General features: G+C 50.6%; 1 protein-coding gene across 2 annotated transcripts; it reads left to right on the top strand.

The window, feature by feature from the left end:
* Positions 1-536: 536 nt before the first annotated feature.
* CGN (cingulin) lies at positions 537-21,453 on the top strand. 2 transcript variants are annotated; one of them, XM_088022909.1, is made up of 21 exons: positions 537-567; positions 6,284-7,164; positions 8,068-8,168; positions 8,319-8,388; positions 8,488-8,583; positions 10,389-10,516; positions 11,164-11,296; positions 11,602-11,814; positions 12,277-12,425; positions 12,636-12,768; positions 14,952-15,161; positions 15,471-15,677; positions 16,035-16,292; positions 17,215-17,385; positions 18,083-18,244; positions 19,237-19,326; positions 19,745-19,828; positions 19,939-20,057; positions 20,351-20,459; positions 20,849-21,012; positions 21,315-21,453. In XM_088022909.1, exons 1-21 carry the CDS (start codon positions 537-539, stop codon positions 21,451-21,453), a joined length of 3,648 nt encoding a protein of 1,215 aa, XP_087879035.1. The 2 variants fall into 2 exon arrangements, with proteins under 2 accessions (XP_087879035.1, XP_027944155.2); XM_028088354.2 differs by lacking the exon at positions 537-567 and having other exon boundaries at positions 6,298-7,164; positions 14,952-15,152.
* Positions 21,454-21,485: the final 32 nt, after the last annotated feature.

The following is a 21,485-nucleotide window of genomic DNA, read 5'->3' as shown; positions in this document are numbered from 1 at the left end:
ACTATGTAATTTGGAAAATGATAAAATACTACAGAGAAAAAGGTACCAGGCTGGAAAATGATTTGTGGAGGCCAGAAGATAGGGGCTGCGGCTCAGGCTGGGGAGAAGCGACACGAACTAAAGTCGCGGAGCTCTGGCGTTTTGAGGACCAGGGAGATACCCTCTGCAAAAGGACATCAGAGCAATCTGATTTATGTGGAGAGAGGTGAAGGGCAGAAAGCGGTCTAGACAGAGATTCCCGTCGAGAACCGCGGAGACAGAGGGCTTCCAACAAAGGCGAGAAGATGCCCTGGCGGGCATCTCCTGTGCCCGGGCGGGGGCGGCCACACACCGCCAACCATTACGCCCCCAAAATGGCCTCCGGTTGCCCCTTGCCGCCCCGCCCGCGGCGCTCCACCGCCCGCCGACCCACGTGACCCAGCCCCCCGCCCCCGGCCGGCGACCCCCGGTCCAATTCCCTGCGGCGAACGGCCCCGCCCCTCGAGAGAAACGGACCAACCAGAGGAAGGGTAAGGCGGGGCGGGTGGTGACGGCCAATGGGGGTGGAGCTCCGGAGGGGAGTAACAGGTTGGTGGTGGGGGAGGGAGCGCGGAGGGACGGAGGGGGAGGGCCCGGGAGCGGCGGGTGCAGCTCTGCCGGAGCGCGAGCCCGAGCCCGGGAGCGCCGAGCCCGAGCCCGGGAGCGCCGAGCCCGGGAGCGCCGAGCCCGGCTGGGGTGAGTGAATGCGGAGGGGGAAGAGCACCTGAAAGGCAAGCGGGCCTCAGGGGCAAGGGGCGAGGCGATCCGAGATACCCTCCTCCGGGGTACAGGTGCTGCATTGGAGAGGGGAGGAGGGGAGGTGAAGCTAGGGTGGGAGTAGTGATTAAGAGCTGGCTCCTACTTTAAGGTACCAGAGGCAGGTGCCTGGGAACGTGCCAGGTGAGTCTGAGGACGTGAAAGCATTTCAGGGCCAGGTTATCTCTGGAGGTCAGACGCCGGTCTCAGGGGCAGAATTTCTCTTGGAGACCAAGGTGTTAGGGGGAAGTAGTTAGTCTCAGTTGGACAAGGGGTTCAGAGACGTAAGGGGAAGACATCCAGAGGTGCTGTTTCCCTGAGGTTTTCCCCCTGGCTGCCGTTCTGAGCTGGCGCTGACACCTCCTTTCCGGCTTTGAGATGTCTCTGAGGTGTGGAATCTTGCTCTAACTCTTCACCTACAGGTGAAGACACTGAGGGGCAGAACAAGAAGGCACCCCCATCTCTTTGCTAGGTGTGAAACTACTTAAGCCTTCAGTTTCTGTCGCCTTTGCTTTTATGCCTGGGAGAATTTTTCCTTCTTCCTCTTCAGAGAGTGCTCTTCAAGAGAGGGATAGGAGGAAGCATAGATCCCTAGGCCTACAAAATATGTAGAAATACTTTTTAATGAGGCCTCTGATTGGGGCTAATGTCAAACCCTCTCCCCAAGCACACGTACTTTCTTCTGTGGTTCTAGATGGAGTCATTGGATGCGATTTGGGAGCCTAACCAATTTCCTTGATGCCTCCCAGAAGACCCCCATTACTCCTTGAAACCCCACAAGGCATCCCTGACTCTGGGACCATGATGGCTGTCAGACTGGCAGGAGGCACCAGTGGTATGGGAAATAGGCAGGACTCCTTAGGAGACCACAAGACTAGGGGAATTGGCACCTCTAGGTCTCCAGGCTGGATGAGAGCTGCACATTGGGGCCCAGACAGACTTCTGAGGCAGATTTCCTTGCCTTAGGCAGGTAAGGGAACCAGAGCCAGTCTTAGCTTGGCCCCTTTGATGCCCTGCCCGAGGAAAGTTGTTGTAATTGGGAAATAATTAGCAACCGCTATGTTGTTCATAGGCTGCCTACGGGTGCCTCTGCACCTCTTCTTTCCTTGATATTTGGGAGTGGGGGGCTGGCCCTAGGGGACTGCTAATCCAGAGATTTGCTTGACCCTAAGAGGATTCTGGCTTGCTAGAATCCTTTCTTCTTTCCCCAGGCTGACCTGCATGCTATCAGCCCTGTGGGAGGTGAGGAGAAGGTAGGGTTGCTTCTCTTCATGCGGTGGCCGAGGGGAGAACTAAGGCCCAGGGAGTTGGCCAAGGCAAGTGTGGGATGAGGAATGCAACTTGGGGAACTTGAGAGGGAGGGGTGGGGGATACAAAGTCTTCCTGTCACATACTGGCCTGTCACTCACCAGGTTCTTTGTGTATCTGTTCCTCCCTGTTCCCTCTCCACCTTCTGTCTACTCCTTCAGAGCTTTGGCTCTAGGCTGGACAGCCCTTGCCCATGGTTTTGCCCCCTGCCTCCTTTGTGGTGTGGAGTTTCTCTGGTCTGTTTTATGAGCTGCCGGTGGAGTCTCCCTGGCCCTCCCCTTCCCCTTGCTTCTCAAACCAGTCCAGCCAGTTTGCAGGGCCCAGTTTGTCATTGTGTTTTTTCCTCCACTGGCCAAGCTGCTCTAGCGTGGCTCTCAGGTTTCTGTTTTTTTCAGTGGATGGGCCGGGAGTCCACTTGGAGTGGTTCTTTTTGATCCATGGGGAACCTTCTTGTCTTTGTAACTCTTTCTGAGAAAATGACCAATTGATCAAGGTCACTGAGGTGTCCTTTTCTATTTTGACCATTTACTTCCCTTGTTACCTCTGAGGGGAGTCTAATCTCTATACCTCTCATTCTTCCATTTTCTAAATCTGCCAGTTAGGTAGCATCTAGCATGTTGCCTGGCCCTGTATATATCAGTTTTTCCTCTGCACACCCCAAACCACCCCACCCCCACTTCCTGCCAGAAGTCCAGAGACTGTCACTCCTAGTTGGAAGCCAGATGCTTATGGCTGGGCCAGAGGTGGCAGAATTGGGGCAGGGCAGGCTAATGAGTAACTCAGGGAGAAGTGGCTGTCTGGTACAGGTGCAGCGTATCCTCCCTCTCCTTACAGGCAGGAATGGCAGAAGCAGACAGATGAAGTTGAATTAACCTGTGGCCTGAGCTCTTCCCAGAGTACAGTTGGTGAGGAGTGCCCTGGGCACATGCCAGAGGAGGGAAAAGCAGGGGCAGGCTGTGAGAGGGAAGCCTCTCTACTCCATGTTTCCTGGCACTGGATCGCTGTTTACCTGCCTCTGGGGCTTACGCAAGACCTTGGAGCTGCCTGGCTCCCCTGGCCACGCCCCACTGTCCTCTGTAACTGAAGGCGGGTAGGTTTCGGGTTTTCCATGTTGAATCATTTAGAGCTCTGCTTTCTGACCCACTCCAAAGATCACTTCAACCCCCCGGCCCCTGACCCACCTGTCCCCAGGACTAATGGTCCACTGAAGTTAGGGAGTCATTGGGACCTTGGGGCACGTTCAGCACTGCCTCTGAACAACTTGGTGCGCTTGGGTGGGTGAGGGACTGTGCGCTCTGCTGGGCTAGTCTGGGAGCTCCTTGACCTGGATCTGGAATATCAGTAGATGTACTGACAGAGTAGAGCTGCATTATGAATAAATCATGTGACTTCTGAGAGCTGGCAGTCTAGGCACATCTGGATCCAAAATTATGACTGAATGGGGCAGGGAGAGGTCTTGTTACTGGGGCAAATGAGAAATGGCTGTGAGGGGGTCATTGGGTAAATCTCCCCACTGCTGTGCGAGTCTGCCTTGGTTCAGGATACAACCTTTAACAAATATTTATTGATGCATACCATGTCACCAGGCCCTGGGGCCACCGTAGTCAGCTGAGAGCCATGTTCTTTGCCCTCCAGGAGTTTATAATCTAGTGGGGGAGACAGACAAGAAACAAATCATCACTCTGATAAATATATAAAAATAAACAGGCAGGGTTGTCTGGCTGGCTCAGTCGGTACAGCATGTGACTCTTGATCTCGGGGTTGTAAATTTGAGCCCCACATTGGTGTAGAGATTACTTAAAAATAAAATCTTTAAGAAAATAAAAAACTGAGGTAAATTCATTGAAGGACAACTGTAGAACATATAACATGGTTCTGATCTAGTTTGTGGGAGGAGGTGGTTGGGAAAGGCTCTGAGGAAGTGACATCCTTCTGTGAAGCACTTGAAGCCAGGAAGGTCCTTTTAGGAGGAACACATGTATGCAGGGTAACATTTGTTGTCAGCTTTGTGACAGGCATACATGCTGCTAGCTATGTTTCGTGTTTTGTCATTTTCCCTCTTTTTTTTTTAAGATTTTATTTATTTATTTATTTTAAAGATTTTATTTATTTATTCGACAGATAGAGAGACAGCACAAGCAGGCAGAGTGGCAGGCAGAGGGAGAGGGAGAAGCAGGCTCTCTGCCGAGCAGGGAGCCGGACGTGGGGCTCGATCCCAGGACCCTGGGATCATGACCTGAGCCGAAGGCAGCCGCTTAACCGACTGAGCCACCCAGGCTTCCCTAAGATTTTATTTATTTGAGAGAGAGAGAAGGTGAGTGGGAGGGAGGGGGGAGAGAATCTGAAGCAGACACTGTGCAGAGCGCAGAGCCCAACGTGAGCCTCCATCCCAACGACCATGAGATCACAACTTGACCTGAATCCAGGAGTCAGACACATAACTGACTGAGCCACCCACATGCCCTTATTTTCCCTCTTTTTATTAAAAAAAATAATGGAACCTAAGTAAATTACATGCAAGAATCTGAAGTGTAGAACATGAAAAAATTTTTTACAGCTGTATACACGTAATTATTATTGTCTAATTCTCACAAGTATTACCTCATGAGGTATTATCATTATACTTATTTTACCGATGGGGAAACTGAGGCTCAGAAAAGTTGGATTTGCTCAAGGTTATGCACATCCAATGAAGAGCAGGGCTAAGTTCCTTTTTCACTGGATGAGGTTTGGAGAACCTTTGCCTTGTAGCTTCTTTCCTGGTCCCATCTCTTACTTGAATTCTAACAAAGGACCCTGTCAACTAAATATCCTTTTGTTTGGAGTATCTGAGGTTGGTTAAAGTCCTCCGCAATGCTGGAATGGTGGGAGGACAGGGGTCCTTTAGTTCAGGGTGGGCTTGGAGCTGTCCATGAACCTCTTGAGATTCTGTGGTAAAAGTTTGGGTGGACTGTTTCTTGGAGGAGGGGGTGCATTACTTTAATCATTCTCTCAGTGGAGTCTCAGAACCAAAAAGGAGAAGAACCGTTGCCAATAAGGGCTCCTCCCTCACTATTCCTTTCTCTGGAGGGGAAGGGCTGGGAATGCTAGGAATGTTCTTCCCACCAAGCCCTTTCTCACCTGCAGGTAGGCCACTCCTTCCCCTCTCACCCCCGTTTCCTGGGCTTCCTAGCTTGTCTACAGTCCCTGAAGGGGGCCTTGCCAAATTTCCTTGGCCGAGAGCTCCACTGGGAAATCGAGGTGTGTATGTTTGTGTGTCTGTGTGGCTCTTGATACACTCCTCCTCCAGTTAAGTGCTAGGCTGTGGTTGAGATTAGTCGCAGGGCTGGGGAAGCTGGCTTTTTTATTTGCTTCGAGAACCTGCCCTCCCCAGTTTCTGGAGCCAGAGCACACCTGGAATATTTTCCATTTGCCGACTCTAATCTTGGGTTGATGTGAACTGGAGGAGTTGGCCTATGGGTAGTCCTGGCTCTGGCCCTCATGTGGGACAAATCTGCCTATCCTAGGGCCCTTTGGACTGACATTCTTAAATGTTACTGAAATCTTTTTTTTGCATAAACACTACATCTACATGGTTCCAAATTTAAAAGGGACAGTAGAAAGGTAGTTACTCTCCCATCTCTGTCCTTAGCCCCCAGGTCCTCCAGCCCAGAGGCATCACTGCTATCCTCCCAGAAATGGGATGGCATACCTTGGGGGGGGGGTCTTCTGTATTTTAAAAGAGCTCTGGGAGTAGAAGGCCCCTTTTCTCCATTGGGATAGAGGTATCTATATGGTGGGGTTTGGGTTCCGCCTTCATTGGGGTTGGAGGAGGCACACCATGCTATAGGCATACGTGCGAAGATCAAGCAAAATCAAACTCTTGATAAAGCCAAGCTCCCTAGGACTGTATTAGAGGAAATGGATTCTTCTAAGTCGGTGGGTTTCAAAATCTGGAATCTGGACCAGCAGCATCAATATCTCCTGGAAATTTGTTAGAAATGCAAATTCAGACCTACTGAATCAGAAACTCTGGGGACAGGGTCCAACAGTCTGTGTTTTCATAGGCCCTTGAGGTACTTCTGCTCAGATAAAATATGAGAACCACTATTCTATGTAGAAGGAACGGCAAGGTAACAAGCCACACAAAAGCCAGACAGGTGGAGGTTTCTGGGTTTCTACTCCCAGTCTCTCAGCTTTAACTGTTTTCTTAATTTCCTAGGAACCCTCCCATTCATGGAGCAGGCATCCACCATGGCTGAGCCCCGGGGCCCTGTAGACCATGGAGTCCAGATTCGCTTCATTACGGAGCCAGTGGGTGATGCAGAGATGGGCACCCTACGTCGTGGTGGGCGACGTCCAGCTAAGGATGCAAGAGCCAATACCTATGGGGTCGCTGTGCGTGTGCAGGGCATCGCTGGACAGCCCTTTGTAGTGCTCAACAGTGGGGAGCAAGGTGGTGACTCCTTTGGAGTCCAGATCAAGGGGGCCAACAACAGAGGGGCTCCGGGAGCTCTGAGCTCTGACTCGGAATTCCCCAAGAGTTCCTACTCTCGTGCCAAGGAATTTCCTGCCCGCTCACAGGGCAGCATGTCTGATGAGGAGCCTGGGGCCCACTGGAATGGAAGGCTACTCCGATCCCAGTCCCAGGCCTCACTGACAGGCCCTGCCCCCGTGAGTCCGACCACCAGGAGCACTAGCTTGCTGGAGCTGGTCCCCCAAGGAGCTTCCCCTGGGAGCACCATTGACACTGCTCCCCTATCTTCAGTGGACTCACTCATCAACAAGTTTGACAGTCACCATGGGGGGCAGGCCCGGGGCCGGACTGGCCGGCGCATGCGGACGCTGCCCCCTGAACAACGCAAGCGGAGCCAAAGCCTGGACAACCGGCTCCCACGGGATACCCTTGAGGAACGGGAGCGTCGGTCCCCCAACCACTGGACTCCTAGCACAAAGCATGACAGCCACATGGGCAGCTCCAAACAGCCGACCCAGAGCCAGAGCCCTCTTGGTGGCTTTAGCCGTTTCCGTCAGACCCAGGACTGGATCATTCAGAGTTTTGAGGAGCCACGGGGGAGAGCCCAGGACCCTGGCACGCTGCAGGTCAGACCCCATTCCTCTGTGGCTTCCCATCCCTGACCCACCAGCCCAGGGACCCCTTGCTGATTCAAATAATTTAAGGCAGAAGGTTTCTTTTGTTCTCCACTTTACTCATCTTCTTTTTTTTTTTTTTTTAAGATTTTTACTTATTTATTTGAGAGAGCGAGAATGAGAGAGAGAGAGAGAGAAAGAGAGAGCACATGAGGGGGAGGGTCGGAGGGAGAAGCAGACTCCCCGCTGAGCAGGGAGCCCGATGCAGGACTCGATCCCGGGACTCCAGGATCATGACCTGAGCCGAAGGCAGTCGCTTAACCGACTGAGCCACCCAGGCGCCCATCCACTTTACTCATCTTCTTAATAGATGGTATTCACATGTACAAGATATTTCCATGGAAACTAACTGTGAAATTAGCCTTCACAAGCATGAGAGTCCCTTGTTACTGCCCGGCCATGAACTGTGCCTCAGTCACTAGCATTTGCTAGGTCGGCAGCATGAGTAAGGCAGGCCTGGTAATACGAGCAACTTCCAGTGCTCTTGTCAAAACTCCCACCTTTGTCTCCCACTCAGCAGTGTAAGTAAGTGGGAGAGTGACTTCTTAAGCCTGTTCATTGACAAATTCTAATACATTAACTGTCAGTAGCAACAAATAACTTACACAGAGCTCACAGTTGAGATCTGTCTGTCAAGGAGAATCTGGCTGGCTTGCAACAATAGTGAGAGGTGTACCCTGCTTGGACCTCTCCTGGGCCTGCTGCTCAGGTCAGCGGTGTTGCCTCTTTTCCCCACGTGAGGCTTGTTCAGCATGCTTCGAGGGCCTCGTCTCCCACCTGCCGCTGCTGCGCCATCTGAACATCACCCGCACTGCTGGCTTCATCTTGCTGTTTCTCTGGGTTTATGTTTTGCAGTTCAAGTCAACTCCAGACCTTCTCCGAGACCAGCAGGAGACAGCCCCACCAGGCAGTGTGGACCACGTGAAGGCCACCATCTATAGCATCCTGAAGGAGGGGTGAGTGGGGGCCCTCCCAACGGCACACACACCTCCCCTCTTTTCCTTCTAGCTTCCTTCCCCGTCTTGCCTGCCCTTAGCTCTTCCTTCTCTCATCTCTGCTACCTCTTCCCTCCCTTAGCCTTTGCTTCTGTCCTTTTCATCCTCCAGAAGCTCAGAAAGCGAAACCTCTGTGAGGAGGAAGGTCAGTTTGGTGCTGGAACAGATGCAGCCTCTGGTGGTGAGTGGCCACCTCCTGGTGGGAGCAGGGGGGCAGGGTTGGGCCTCTCGGGCCTGGGTCTGGGTGTGGACCTGTTCTTTCCCGCCCTTTCTCTGGCAGATGGCTTCTCCTGGGTCTGCTAAGGCCCTGGCTGGGCAGAGTGAGCTCACCCGAAAAGTGGAGGAGCTTCAGCAACAGCTGGATGAAGAGGTGAAGGTGAGGGGAGACTGGAGGTGCAGGAGGCACACAGGACACGGGAGAAACCGTGGCCTGGGTTGCTCTTCCAAGTGATCGAATGAGCGCTTGTGTGTTCTGTGATAACGAGAGACAAGCGTGTGTGCTGGTCCCAGCAAGGACTTCTGGGGTTCCCTGGAGCTTAGGGAGAAGAGCACATTCATCAGAGCTCTGAGTACCTTCCATTCATTTCCTTTGGAAGTTCCCACCCTGACTTTGCTGTTGGCTGTGGATGCCTTGAGCAGCTTACTTACCTCAATCCTTTTCACTGCATTATGATGATGGCAATACCAGTAGCTGTCATTTATTGAGTGTACTTTGTATATATATTTATGTGTATTTATTAGAGAGCATGAGCAGGGGGAGGGGCAGAGGGAGAGGGACAAGCAGACTCCATGCTGAGTGCAGAGCCTGGATCCCAGGACCCCGAGATCATGACATGAGCCGAAGTCTAATGCTTAACCAATTGAGCCACCCAGGTGCCCCTGTTGAGTATATTTCTTGTAATAGGTACCGTCCTGGGTAATACATAATAATTACAGTGATCTGTAAAGTAGGTATTGTGGACCCTTTCATGGTAAGAAAACTAAAGATCAGACAGGTTAAGTGACTTGCTCAAGGTATTAAGTTACAGAGAAGGAATTTAAAAATTCAGGTCAGCCTTATGTGGAAGTCTTAACTACTCCCTTTAAAAAAAAAATTGCGGGGCACCTGGGTGGCTCAGTTGGTTAAGTGTCAGATTCTTGATTTCAGCTCAGGTCCCATGATCTCACGGTCATGGGATCAAGCCCCGTGTCAGGCTCCATGCTGGCCATGGAGCCTGCTTGGGATTCTCCCTCTGCCCTTTCCCCCACCCTTGCGTTCTCTCTCTCTCTTAAAAAAAAAAAAAAAAAAAATTAAAATAGTTTAAAAAATACTGCTCTCACCTCTCACAGTATTGCCTTGCATGTAGTTGGTACTCAGTACTCAGTAAGTATTGGGTTGTAACTCCTCTTATTTCCTGGAAAGCAAAATAGTGTACTGGTTAAGTGGTCAGCTGTGGAGTCAAACTGAGTTCAAATCCTGGTAACTGTTAGCTGTGTAACTGACCTTGGGCATGTTCTTTATATGTTCTAAGCCACTGTTTCTGTAACTATAAAGTGGGGATAATAATTGTACTGTATTATTTATCTATGGCTGTGTAACAAATTACCTCAAAACTTAGCAGTTTGAAACAATCATCTCCCGGTGTCTTGAGGACCCAGAGTCTGGAAGCAGCTTAGTTGGGTAGTTCTGGGTCTGTTATGTAAGAGTTTCCAGTCAAGGTATTGGCTGGGGCTATAGTCATTAGAAGATAGTGGGTGTTGGCTGGAGGCCTCCCTTCCTTGCTGTGTGGACCTCTTGGTGGGGCTGCTTGAATGTCTGCACAGTATGACAGCTACCTTCCCCCAGGGTGAACCATCCAAGAGAGAAGAAGGTAAGGAGGAAACTTCAGTGTCTTTTTAGGACTAGTCGCAGAAGCTACACATCGCTTCTTCCTTTTTCTGTTTGTTAGAAGAGAGTCCTTAAGTCCAGCCCATAACTCAAGGGGAGAAGCTTCCCCTTCTGAAAGGAATGTCAGAGAATTAGTGGACATACTTAAACCATCACAAGTCCCAAGGCTTGTTAAGAGAATTAAATGCAGATAATAAACACAGGGTTCGTAGTGACAGTGCCTGTCATTTAGTGAGGCACATTTGCATTACTCCTGGTCCTCCTGAGATGCTTTGCTTACTGTCCACCTGTGTTACTCGCCCTGCCTTTTCCAGAAGCGGCAGAAGCTAGAGCCATCCCGGGCTGGGCTGGAGCAGCAGCTGGAGGTGAAGACAGAAGAGTGCAGCCGACTGCAGCAGCTGCTGGAGAGGAAGAAGGGGGAGGCCCAGCAGAGCACCAAAGAGTACGTGCAGTCGATGGTGCATATGGGACTCCTTGGGGACGGAGGCCAGAGTTGGAGGTGCCACCTGGGTGGGAGAGATGGAGAGAAATCTCTAGAAGCTAGAAGGGGCAGACAGAGATAATTTAAATATAGGACCTTTCTTTTACTTTCTCTATCGGTAATGGTGATTATGCCTGAGTTGGGGTACCTGGATTTGCCTCTCTAGTTCAGGCTCTAAATCTGTAAAATAGGTTAGTAATAGTACCTACCTCACAGGATGGTTCATTCAGCAAATGTTTTTGCAATGAATACTGTGTGGCAGGCACTGATCTAGATTCCAGGCAGTGAACCATTCAGATGATGAGCACTGCTCTCCAGAAGCATAGTTTCTAGCGGTGGCAGGGGTCTGGGGGGAGACAGACAGTAAATAGTCAACATATTAGGTAAGTAAATTTGTAGCATGTGAAAAGGTGGTAAGTAGAGTAGGTCAAAGAAGATTGAGGGCCAAGTGGTGGAGGAGCAGGTTCCAGTATTAAATAAAGTGGTTAGGGGAGGCCGCATTTAGATTTGAACAAAGAAGGAGGTTTAAATGAATTAATATATGTGAAGTGTTTAGAAAACTGCTTGGCACCTAGCACTTGATGATATTATCTATTATTAATTATCAGACTCCACAACATGAAGCTTCTTGTGGATCAGGGTGAAAGGGCACGGCATGGACTGGAGACCCAGGTGATGGAGCTGCAGGAGAAGCTGAAACAGGCCCAGGGGCCGGAGTCTGCTAAGGAGGCACTAAGGAAGGTAGGGAGCAAGATGGCTCCCACAGCTTCTGCCTCTTTTCAGCTAGAGCACCCTCAGATCTGTTCACCTGTAGTTTCCCCACAGTATGGGCAGTAGGTAGCTGATTATGGGTACCCCTCAGTGTGCTCTCAGACAGATTCAATGGTGGGGTGGGGGTTAGAGCCCAGATTGGTGGGCAGAGAGCACCTGGTACTGAGCCTGACAGGTACAAGGTGCTCAGTAAATATTTTTGATTGACTAAATGAATGAATAGGCAGGCAGATCCTAGTAGAGTCACCTCTGTACTTCCATCTTCATTTCCCCAGGACCTGTTAGAGACTCGGGAGCTTCTGGAAGAGGTCTTGGAGGGCAAACAGCGGATAGAGGAGCAGCTGAGACTGCGGGAGCGGGAACTGACAGCCCTGAAGGGGGCCCTGAAGGAGGAGGTGGCCTCCCGTGACCAGGAGGTGGAAAACGTCCGGCAGCAGTACCAGCGAGATGCCGAGCAGCTTCGCCGGAGTATGCAGGACGCAACCCAGGCATGTGACCAGAGCAGGGGCTGCCAGAAGAGGGCATCCTCCCACCCCTAAGAAGGAGCTGCCTTGAGGTTTCTTGGTATTTTGGGACTTTCCTGGTCGTAACTGGAACTCCCTCTAAATGACACATGAGATGTAATGAAAACCTTGGCCAGAAAACCTATAAGGGCAGAGTGAGGGGATGCAGGCCAGGAGCACCATGAGGGTGTGTGACCAAAGTCCCATGGGGAAATAAATGGGGGAGGCTTCCTGTAAATGATAGCGGCGGCGGTGGGGGGTGTGTGTGCTGTGACTTGGGGAGAGGTTTTTGCTAGTATCGCACCGGGCGCCACTGGGATCTCACAGTGTGTAGCTGGTGTGGTGTCCTGAGGGGTGGCCTGAGCCTCCCCTTCCACACACTTAGACTTTGGTCCGAAGTGCATTCTCCCTCTGAGCCTCCTGGCCCCCAACTGTCTCCTTCCCTAGGACCATGCTGCATTAGAGGCAGAGAGGCAGAAGATGTCAACCCTGGTGCGGGAGCTGCAGAGGGAGCTGGAGGAGACCTCAGAGGAGACAGGGCATTGGCAGAGCATGTTCCAGAAGAACAAGGAGGAGCTTAGAGCCACCAAGCAGGAGTAAGGACTTTGCCTCTCTCCCAGGAATGCTTATCCATGTTTCCTATATCCTGCTTCTTTTCTACCCATGTTGTGCCCTTTACTCTGCTGAGAGAGGGTGCCCAGTCTGTTGGCTTCTGGGTAGGTGGTTTGCATTGTTCTGCTAACTTCTCCCAGGCAGGTGGCCTGACCTTGTTCCCTTTCCCTTTGCATTCACCTGGCTGGGCTCAGACTCCTGCAGCTGCGGATGGAGAAGGAGGAGATGGAAGAAGAGCTTGGGGAGAAGATGGAGGCCTTACAAAGGGAATTAGGGCAGGCCCGAGCTGGTGCTGCAGACACTCGCCAAATGGAGGAGCTCAAGAAGGTACTCTGAGGGGCACCTGGCTGGCTCAGTCAGTGGAGCATGGGACCATTGATCTCAGGATTGTGAGTTTGAGCCCCATACTGGGTATAGAGACTTAAAAAAAAGGTACTTGCATTTGGGATGTGGAAGGGCAGGTTGGGGTGACGGCCACTGACCTTGCCTACCCATGAGGTTCCCTGTGTACTTGGTTTTCAGGACCCACCTTGCCTGCTCAGCCATCTCACCCCCCCACCACACTCTTTGATGCAGTTGGGCTGCTCTTGAGTATACAGGTTTTTAACAGAAAGGACTCCCGGTTGGGTTCTAGCCAGAGGCTGCTGGCTGCCTCCCAAGAGACCTCAGGGGGAGTGGCATTTAGATGGATTTGTGAAACTCCAGGGTCATTTTTGCAAGCTTGGAATTTGGTCCACACAGGGAGAGTTGCTCTGTCAGGAGGGGGTGGGAGGGTGGGGAGTGGGGCAGGGTGATGGACTCATTAACTACATCTATTAAACAAACATTTACAGTTAGAATGCCAGTTTATTAACTTGTAAAGTGAAGTGTCGTCACACAGCCTGGAATATTTGCATCGGCATGGCCAGCTGACCTACTTGGGAAGCCAAATTGCAATTTGAAGGCTCCTTAGAGTATAGAAGCTAGACGCAGGGATTTTATCATGCATGGATGTTTTATAAATGATAAGGTCATCAAATTGAAGCGAATACAAATATTTCTTCATATTCCTGGTATAGGTTTATGAAGGACAAGAAAGCAACTAATTATTTTGGATGATTTAGAAACTTAGAAAATATTTTTGTTAGTATAGGGAAGTGGCACTTACGGCCTCCTGAGGATCCTTCTAGGTTTATAGTTCTTTGATTCGCTACACTGGATATGTAGTTGGTGCTCATTTAACAAGTATTAATGATTCAATGCCTGTTTATCATGCCTTTATCATAAGACTGCCTAATTGTAATCAAGGTTATCATATTTATTAAACGAGTAAAGAAGTATAGCTCTAAGTGATGATTTTCCAGATAAATAAAAGTCTGAGCTTAGACAAAATACTTAAAGAAAAATGTAATAAACTTTGACCAAACATACTTTTAGTGATTGTGAAATGAAAAGTGCTCTTAAATTTTTCTGTTAATATGAAATTAACAAATATCAAGGATAGTCTGAAGTCTGCTATATTAGTCGACATAATAAACTTGGGACATTCCTCTGGGCAATCCTGATTTATCATATGAGATAAAGCTAAAAAGTAGTAACTAGTGCTTCATTTATCTCATATATGAAGTATATTTTATCAAGTACTCTCTCAAACAACATACACATTAGGAAAACAGACCCCATCCAGTGTAGACCACACGCTGTGCTGTTTTTTTCTTTGTAGTTAGTTTTGTTAGTGTCTTACATCAAAAACTCAAAATATATAATCTTTCAGCCTAATTATGGTACTTTCTGAATTTCAGAAGTAGCTGATAGCTAAAGAACTAGAACTAGAGCTCCTATTTTAATTTTTTAAAAAATATTTTTATTTTTACACCCAATGTGGGGCTCAAACTCACAGCCCCCACATCAGGAGTCGCATGCCCTACCCATTGAGCCAGCCAGGTGCCCTAATACTTAAACGTTTTAAAAAAGAAATAAGAGCAGTGCCACTGTTTTGGTTTTCAACATATTTTCTTTTGTTTTTGTTACAGCCAATCCTATTTTATCCACACCCTCACCTACTCTCACTTCATGTGATTTTTTTTTTTTTTTAGTATATGTGCTGCCGAAGCGAGCACCATGTGATTTTTTTTTTTTAATGGAGATTTATTTCACATACCATAGAATTCACCCTTTCAAAGTGTACGATTTAGTGTTTTTTTTTTTTTAAGATTTTATTTGTTTATTTGATAGCACAGGCAGGCAGAGTGGCAGGCAGAGGGAGAAGCAGGCTTCCCACTGAGCAGGGAGCCTGATGCAGGGCTCGATCCCAGGACCCTGGAATCATGATCCGAGCTGAAGGCAGACGCCTAACGACTGAGCCACCCGGGTGCCCCTCTATGGTTAACCATTTGAGAAACTGTCAGAGCCCTTGCCCAAGTAGCCACAGCATCTTTCATTCCCCCAGCAACGGATGAGAGTTTCGGTTGCTGCGCAGTCTGGTATCCCAGGCCGTGTCTGTGCCCTGTCACTGTCCACCTCCCTTTCAGGACCTGCGCCAGACACAGCAGGAACTTAAGGAACTGAGAGAAGAGCAGCAGAGCCAGGAGGTGGCTGCGCGCCACCGGGAGCGGGAGTTGGAGAAGCAGCTGAGGGTTGAGGCTGATCGAGGCCGGGGGTTGGAACAGCAGAACCTCCAGCTACAAAAGACCCTTCAGCAACTGAGACAGGACTGTGAAGAGGCTTCCAAGGCAAGGGGAGTGGGCACAGGGCTTAGGAGGTGGAGGCTGAGGGGTCTGGAGGGCATGGAAAATTCCCTACCATGGGTATGTACAGACCAGATCCTTGGTCCTAGGTGTGTGGTTAAAAGTAGGCAGGATTTGGCAAGGGGGAGGCAGGGCTGCACCTGGTGATAGCCACCACGTCTCTGTAGGGGTGGGCTTCTCGGGGACACTAGCACTGTTGAAGTCTGTCTAGTTCTCGTGGGCTCTCTTGGGTGTGGCTTTGCTGGCGGAGGTCGGTGACCTGGAGCCCCAGGTCTGAGCTGCCCCTCCCCGGACTGGCCGCAGGCTCAGATGGCAGCAGAGGCAGAGGTGGCAGTGCTGGGGCAGCGGCGGGCAGCAGTGGAAACAACGCTTCGGGAGACCCAGGAGGAGAATGACGAGTTCCGACGGCGCATCCTGGGTCTGGAGCAGCAGCTGAAGGAGGCCCGAGGCCTGGCGGAAGGTGGGGAAGCGGCGGAGGCAAGGCTCCGGGACAGGGTGCAGCGGCTGGAGGTCAGTGCTTCTGCCCACACCGTTGGCTTCCCCCGGCCCGCCCTCCTCTCATCTTGGCTAAATCCTCCCCAGCTAAATCCTCAGCCGCCCGTTTTATTTTGCCCCGAGTGTGCTTCCATATTTGCCTTCCCAATCCACTGTTAAACTTGGGTTTATATCCTGGAGCGTGCTTTGCTGTGGACATCTCGGCCCTTGCACTGCTATTGTTGTCTCTTATTCCCACCCTGGGCTTGTTCTCTGTGTCTTGATTTCTTCGCTGCTTCCTCTCAGCCCGTTTTCACTGCCCACCTTTTTTGTAAATCACTCTTCTTGCGTCCCATCTATTCCCCTCCAAACGGCTTGTCTTCCCTCTCCCAGGCAGAGAAACAGCGGCTCGAGGAGGCCCTGAACGCGGCTCAGGAAGAGGAGGGGGGCCTGGCAGCTGCCAAGCGGGCACTGGAGGCCCGGCTGGAGGAGGCCCAGCGGGGGCTGGCCCGCTTGGGGCAGGAGCAGCAAGCACTGAACCGGGCCTTAGAGGAGGAGGGGAAGCAGCGGGAGGCGCTCCGGCGGGGCAAGGCTGAGCTGGAGGAGCAGAAGCGCTTGCTGGACAAGACTGTGTGCCAGCTCAACAAGGAGGTGGGACACGGGGTGGCCTGGGCTCTCAGGAAGAGGCCCAGCTCTTCCACGGAAGCTTGGCGGCGGGGGGTGGGGGGTGGTCAGAGTGTGTGATGTTTGCTTTCCTCAAGTTCGTTGCTGGGGAGGCCAAGGCCGAATCTTTACAGAGGGGTGTCCTTCCTCCCGCTCCTCGGTGTTCTTGTCCTCCCCCATACATCCCATTCCATGTGGTCTTGGTCCTTGGAGAATGTCTCCTGGGATTCTCCCTTAGATAGCTGTAAGACCTGAACATAAGAATCTTCATTAGTAGGATTTTCTGTTTGGGGTAAGGAAAGGAAAGTTCCATAATCCCTCCCTAGATTCTTTAAGACCTAAACACAAGAATTTTTGTGGGTGGAATTTTATATTTGGGGGAGGGCAAGGTTCCCCTCCTAATCTCTTTATAAAGCTAGAGCAAACAAAAATATTTCATCAGTTCTAAAATGCACATTGCATCATCTCTGAAGTTGACTTGTGTCATAACGATGGTTACAGTTCAGTTGACGGGTTTTTCTTTCTTAGTGGTACATCTTAACAATCATTGGCTTCTTGGGTTTGTTGAAATATGGTCATTTAAGGTTTACTTTGTATCAGACACTTTTATAAGTACTTCACATCATTAATGTAATTCTCACAACAACCTTGTGATGGTAGGTACCGTTATTTTCCCATTTTACAGGGAACTGAGACCCAGAGAGGGTAAGTAACTTGCCTGTGGTCACATAGCTAATAAGTGGTAGAGCCAGGATTTGAAACCAGGCAATCTGTATACCACTACTAGCCATACTAGGGACCTAGGCCCAGGGGAGAGCAAGGGAGGGCTGCTTCGGCCATAAGAAGAATCTGGGGCTCGGAGGAGGGACAGAGGTGTAGTGCTAAAAAGGGTCTTTTCTCTGCCTCTCAGCTGGAGCAGATTGGGAATGACTCTAAGCAGGCCCTGCAGCAGCTCCAGGCCCAGCTGGAGGATTACAAGGAGAAGGCCCGGCGGGAGGTGGCAGATGCGCAGCGCCAGGCCAAGGAGTGGGCCAGTGAGGCTGAGAAGAACTCAGGGGGGCTGAGCCGGCTTCAGGATGAGGTAGGAGGAGAAATGGCCCAATGTCCTTGGTTTTAAGGTCATTGCCTCTTTTTTCAAGATTTTATTTATTTCAGAGAGTATAAATAGAATCTTTAAAAGAAAATCTTAACACTGCGGTGTCAGTGGAAGTGTGGTATCAAAACAGGCGTGTCTGACACAGAGTAGGTGCTTTAAATATGATAGCTGGTTTTATTTTTATTTTTTAAAGATGATAGCTAGTTTTAATGCTTCACAATCTTTTACAGTAACAGTTTGTAACAATTTTGTGTTTTTTGATGACATTAAACCCTTTTTGTTTTGTTTAAAAAAACCCAAAAAGTCTCAGTACCCAACCTGGATCCTGTATTACTTAAATCACAACCTCTGGGGCGGGGACCCAGGATCATTTGTTTAAAAACGACTTAAGTGATTCTAATTTGTGTAGGGCATTTTAAAACAATAAAGAAAATGGACTAAGAGCTCCTTTTTGCCTGCTAGATAGGACGCTGCCTGATTCCTGAATTGTTGAATAAAGCTAACTAGATCTTCAAAGAGAAGAAAATGGGACTAAAAGTCTACCTGCTTTTTATTACCACCATGCTCTGGCAATTCTAAAGAATGTCAGTGATGAAACATTTCTCCCCACAGGGGCAGACTGCTCCCATCCCTCAGCCCCCACCTTACTTCTCCAAGCTGTTGCATTTTTCCTTCTGCCCAGACCCAGAGGCTACGGCAGGCCCTGCAGGCATCTCAGGCTGACCGGGACACTGCCCGGCTGGACAAAGAGCTGCTGGCCCAGCGACTGCAGGGGCTGGAACAAGAGGCAGAGAACAAAAAGCGCTCCCAGGATGACAGGACACGGCAACTCAAGGGTCTTGAGGTGACGGCGTGGGGGTGACGGGGCGGGGGAGGGGTGTCCAGGTCCTGGCACAGGTGGGACTTCGTGGGGGAAAGGAGTCAGGACATGCCAAGCCCCCTTTTTGTGCTAGGTATCAAAGGCTGGTAGGCCACAGCTGATGGGTTTTGTTTGAGTGCAGTGTTTTAAATGACTTTGAGTTAATTGCCAATGTTTGAAATTTATACATGTCACTTACTTATATATTCCGCTTTCTGGCTCCTTTTGTCCCTTTGGAAAATCTGGTAACGCTGAGCCTCTGTCCTGAGTTGTCTGCAGGGCAGCAGTTGGCTGGAACTGAGCAGCGGCATCGCCCCTTCAGAGTGAACAGGGGTCTCCAGGTTGCTGTGTTTGGCAGTGACGATAATACCAGTGACAGTAGCAGCAAACACATATTATGCCACATGCTGGGCACTGAAGGCTCATTCAGTCCTGAGAATAACCCTGTGGGGGAGGCTCTCCATTTTATAGATGAGGAAAACAGACACACAGAGAGGTGAAGCAACTTGGCCATGGCCCTTCTGCTAGGAAGTGGTAGATGATTTTCAGACGCAGGCCGCGTGGCTCGAGCCCATACCCTTAGCCTCTATATGGGACTGCCTGGGTACTTCCTTGGTCTGAACCCTGGCACTTCGGTTTCTGACTCTCCATCCCAGCTTTGGCTCAGGCACTTTGGTTTCTGTTTTCCCATTAGGGAAATAGGGCTGCCCCACTGAAGAATTGGTTCTGGGTTTGTCATCCTGCCAAGGGCCAAGGCTAGAGCAGGCTCCACCACCCTCTCCCCTCAGTGCCATGGCTGGTCAGCAGAGGGTGCTAGCTCCATGGTGGCTCTGGGCAGGGGCAAAGACCAGCTGGTTATGGGACATGGGAGACAGGAAGGTCTGTGGAGGCTGGGCTTTGGAAGGGTCCTGGTTGGGGTTTAGCATTCTGGTGTCCAGCATGTGGGGCAGAACGAACCTCTCGTTCCTCTGCCACAGGAAAAAGTCTCACGGCTGGAAGCGGAGTTAGATGAGGAGAAGAGCACTGTGGAGCTGCTGACAGAACGCATGAGTCGTGGCCGGGACCAGGTACCCCCTTCCTTACCCCTCGGCCCTCTCAAAAACACCTCCACCCTCCCATGTTTCATAATCTGGAGAATTCTGGCTGCTGAATTTGTGCATGGCTGGTGCTACTTCAGGGTCTCCTCTGCTTCAGGACGGGTAGAAGGAAGCCAGGGATTTGAGTGGGAGAAGGAATCCTGGTGGCCTGAGATCCTCTCTGCCCTGAGTCCAGGCTGCTTCCATTCAGAAGGGATGCTAGTTCCTGGTGAGATGGAGGAGGCCCAGTTTAAATTCTGTGGCTCCTCCCATTTGAATAGGCTGTGATTTCTTAGTTGCCTGAGAATTGTGGGGATTCAGAGAGCAGCCTACGCTTTACTCTGCTTCATGGTTCACCTGGCCGGTTCACTGTTAGCCCTCCCCAAATCTGGCTCCTCTCATCCACTAGGTAGACCAGCTGAGGACAGAGCTCATGCAGGAGAGGTCTGCTCGACAGGACCTGGAGTGTGACAAAATCTCCCTGGAGAGACAGGTGAGCAGGGGAGTAGGGAGTCTTGGGGATAGACCCCAGGAGGCAGGTAGAATGACCATAGGAGGGATCAGAAGTGGAGTGTGACCACGAAGACTTTCTGTCCCTCTCAGAACAAGGACTTGAAGAGCCGGTTGGCCAGCCTAGAAGGCTTCCAGAAGCCCAGTGCCAGCCTCTCTCAGCTTGAATCCCAGAATTGGGAGTTGCAGGAGCGGCTGCAGGCTGAAGAGAGGTGATGTGAGCCCATCCTCCCTCTCTCCCTCTGGGCTTTTCTCTGTCTTGCATGTCAAACATGGCCAACCTGGCCTGATCTTTAGGGGGATCCTTTCTCTTGGTAAAGAGCAGAGGGAGTTGCAGAACTTCTGAAATGTGAATGACCTTATCTCCCCAGTTCTTTGGTTCTGCCCCTGGATCCTCCCTAGTGTGACGTGACTCAGAGGAGTTCATGGAGGCTGGAGGAGGCCAACTAGGGTTTCCTTTAGAAATGGCAACAGCCATAGACAACCCCCTACCATACCCTCCTAGGGAGAAGACCGTTCTGCAGTCCACCAACCGAAAACTGGAGCGGAAGGTTAAAGAGCTGTCCATCCAAATTGATGACGAGCGGCAGCATGTCAATGACCAGAAGGACCAGGTAAGGATGGTAGCCGGGGCCAAGCACCCATATGGTGGGCATATACCATATGTGTATTTGCTTGAAGGCCAAGGGAGGCCCCATCTCATAGGTCTTCCTAGCTTTGACTCTCCTTGTGTAAGGATGGAGACTAGACTGGAGGCACTGGATTAAGACAGTCATAGTAAGCACATGCATTGAGTGTGATGTGCTAGGTTCTCTTTCTCAGTGTTACACATGTATGAGGCTCATTTAATCCCCAAAACAAACCTGTGAGGTTAGGGAACTTGCCCATGGTCACGATATTTTTCTAGGGCAACAATCCCTTGTCAGGATTGCTACAGGGGAGGGTCCCAGCCCATGGTAGCAGCAGATACTTTTCTAATGTGGGGACTTGGTATCCTGCCCAGCTAAGCCTGAGGGTGAAGGCTTTGAAGCGGCAGGTGGATGAAGCAGAAGAGGAGATTGAGCGACTCGATGGCCTGAGGAAGAAGGCCCAGCGTGAGCTGGAAGAGCAGCATGAGGTCAATGAACAGCTCCAGGCCCGGATCAAAACCCTAGAGAAGGACTCCTGGTATGGGCTGCTTTTCTGTCCTCTGGCTCAATCAGGATAGTCATGTGGGAAGGGAATGGGTTCTCTGGAGCTGAATAGGGAGGAGGATCTCTAAGATGGGACTCTGCAGTCACTCCTTCCTGGCTGGAAGCCTGTATAGTTATTCTTCAGTATCTCAGCCCACTGTCTATATATATATCCCATCTCCTCAGATCTCAGGTTGGTGGGGGATCTTGTACCTTGAGGCCTGTGTCCTTGGCATGAAAAGCATGGTTGTCTCAATCTTTCTGTCTCCCTCCCTTACAAGTATTCCTCTCTCTCAGGCGCAAAGCCTCCCGCTCAGCTGCTGAGTCAACCCAGCATGAAGGGCTGAGCTCAGATGAGGAATTTGACAGTGTCTACGACCCTTCTTCCATCGCATCACTGCTTACGGAGAGCAACCTGCAAACCAGCTCCTGTTAGCTTGGGTCCACAAGGGACCAGAAACCACACTT

The sequence above is a fragment of the Eumetopias jubatus genome, unplaced genomic scaffold (assembly GCF_037043125.1).
Source record: "Eumetopias jubatus isolate StellerSeaLion01/CBP00866 unplaced genomic scaffold, mEumJub1_p1.0 scaffold_4, whole genome shotgun sequence".
In the NCBI taxonomy this organism is placed as follows: domain Eukaryota; kingdom Metazoa; phylum Chordata; class Mammalia; order Carnivora; family Otariidae; genus Eumetopias; species Eumetopias jubatus.
This window is presented reverse-complemented; position numbering and strand designations above follow the sequence as displayed.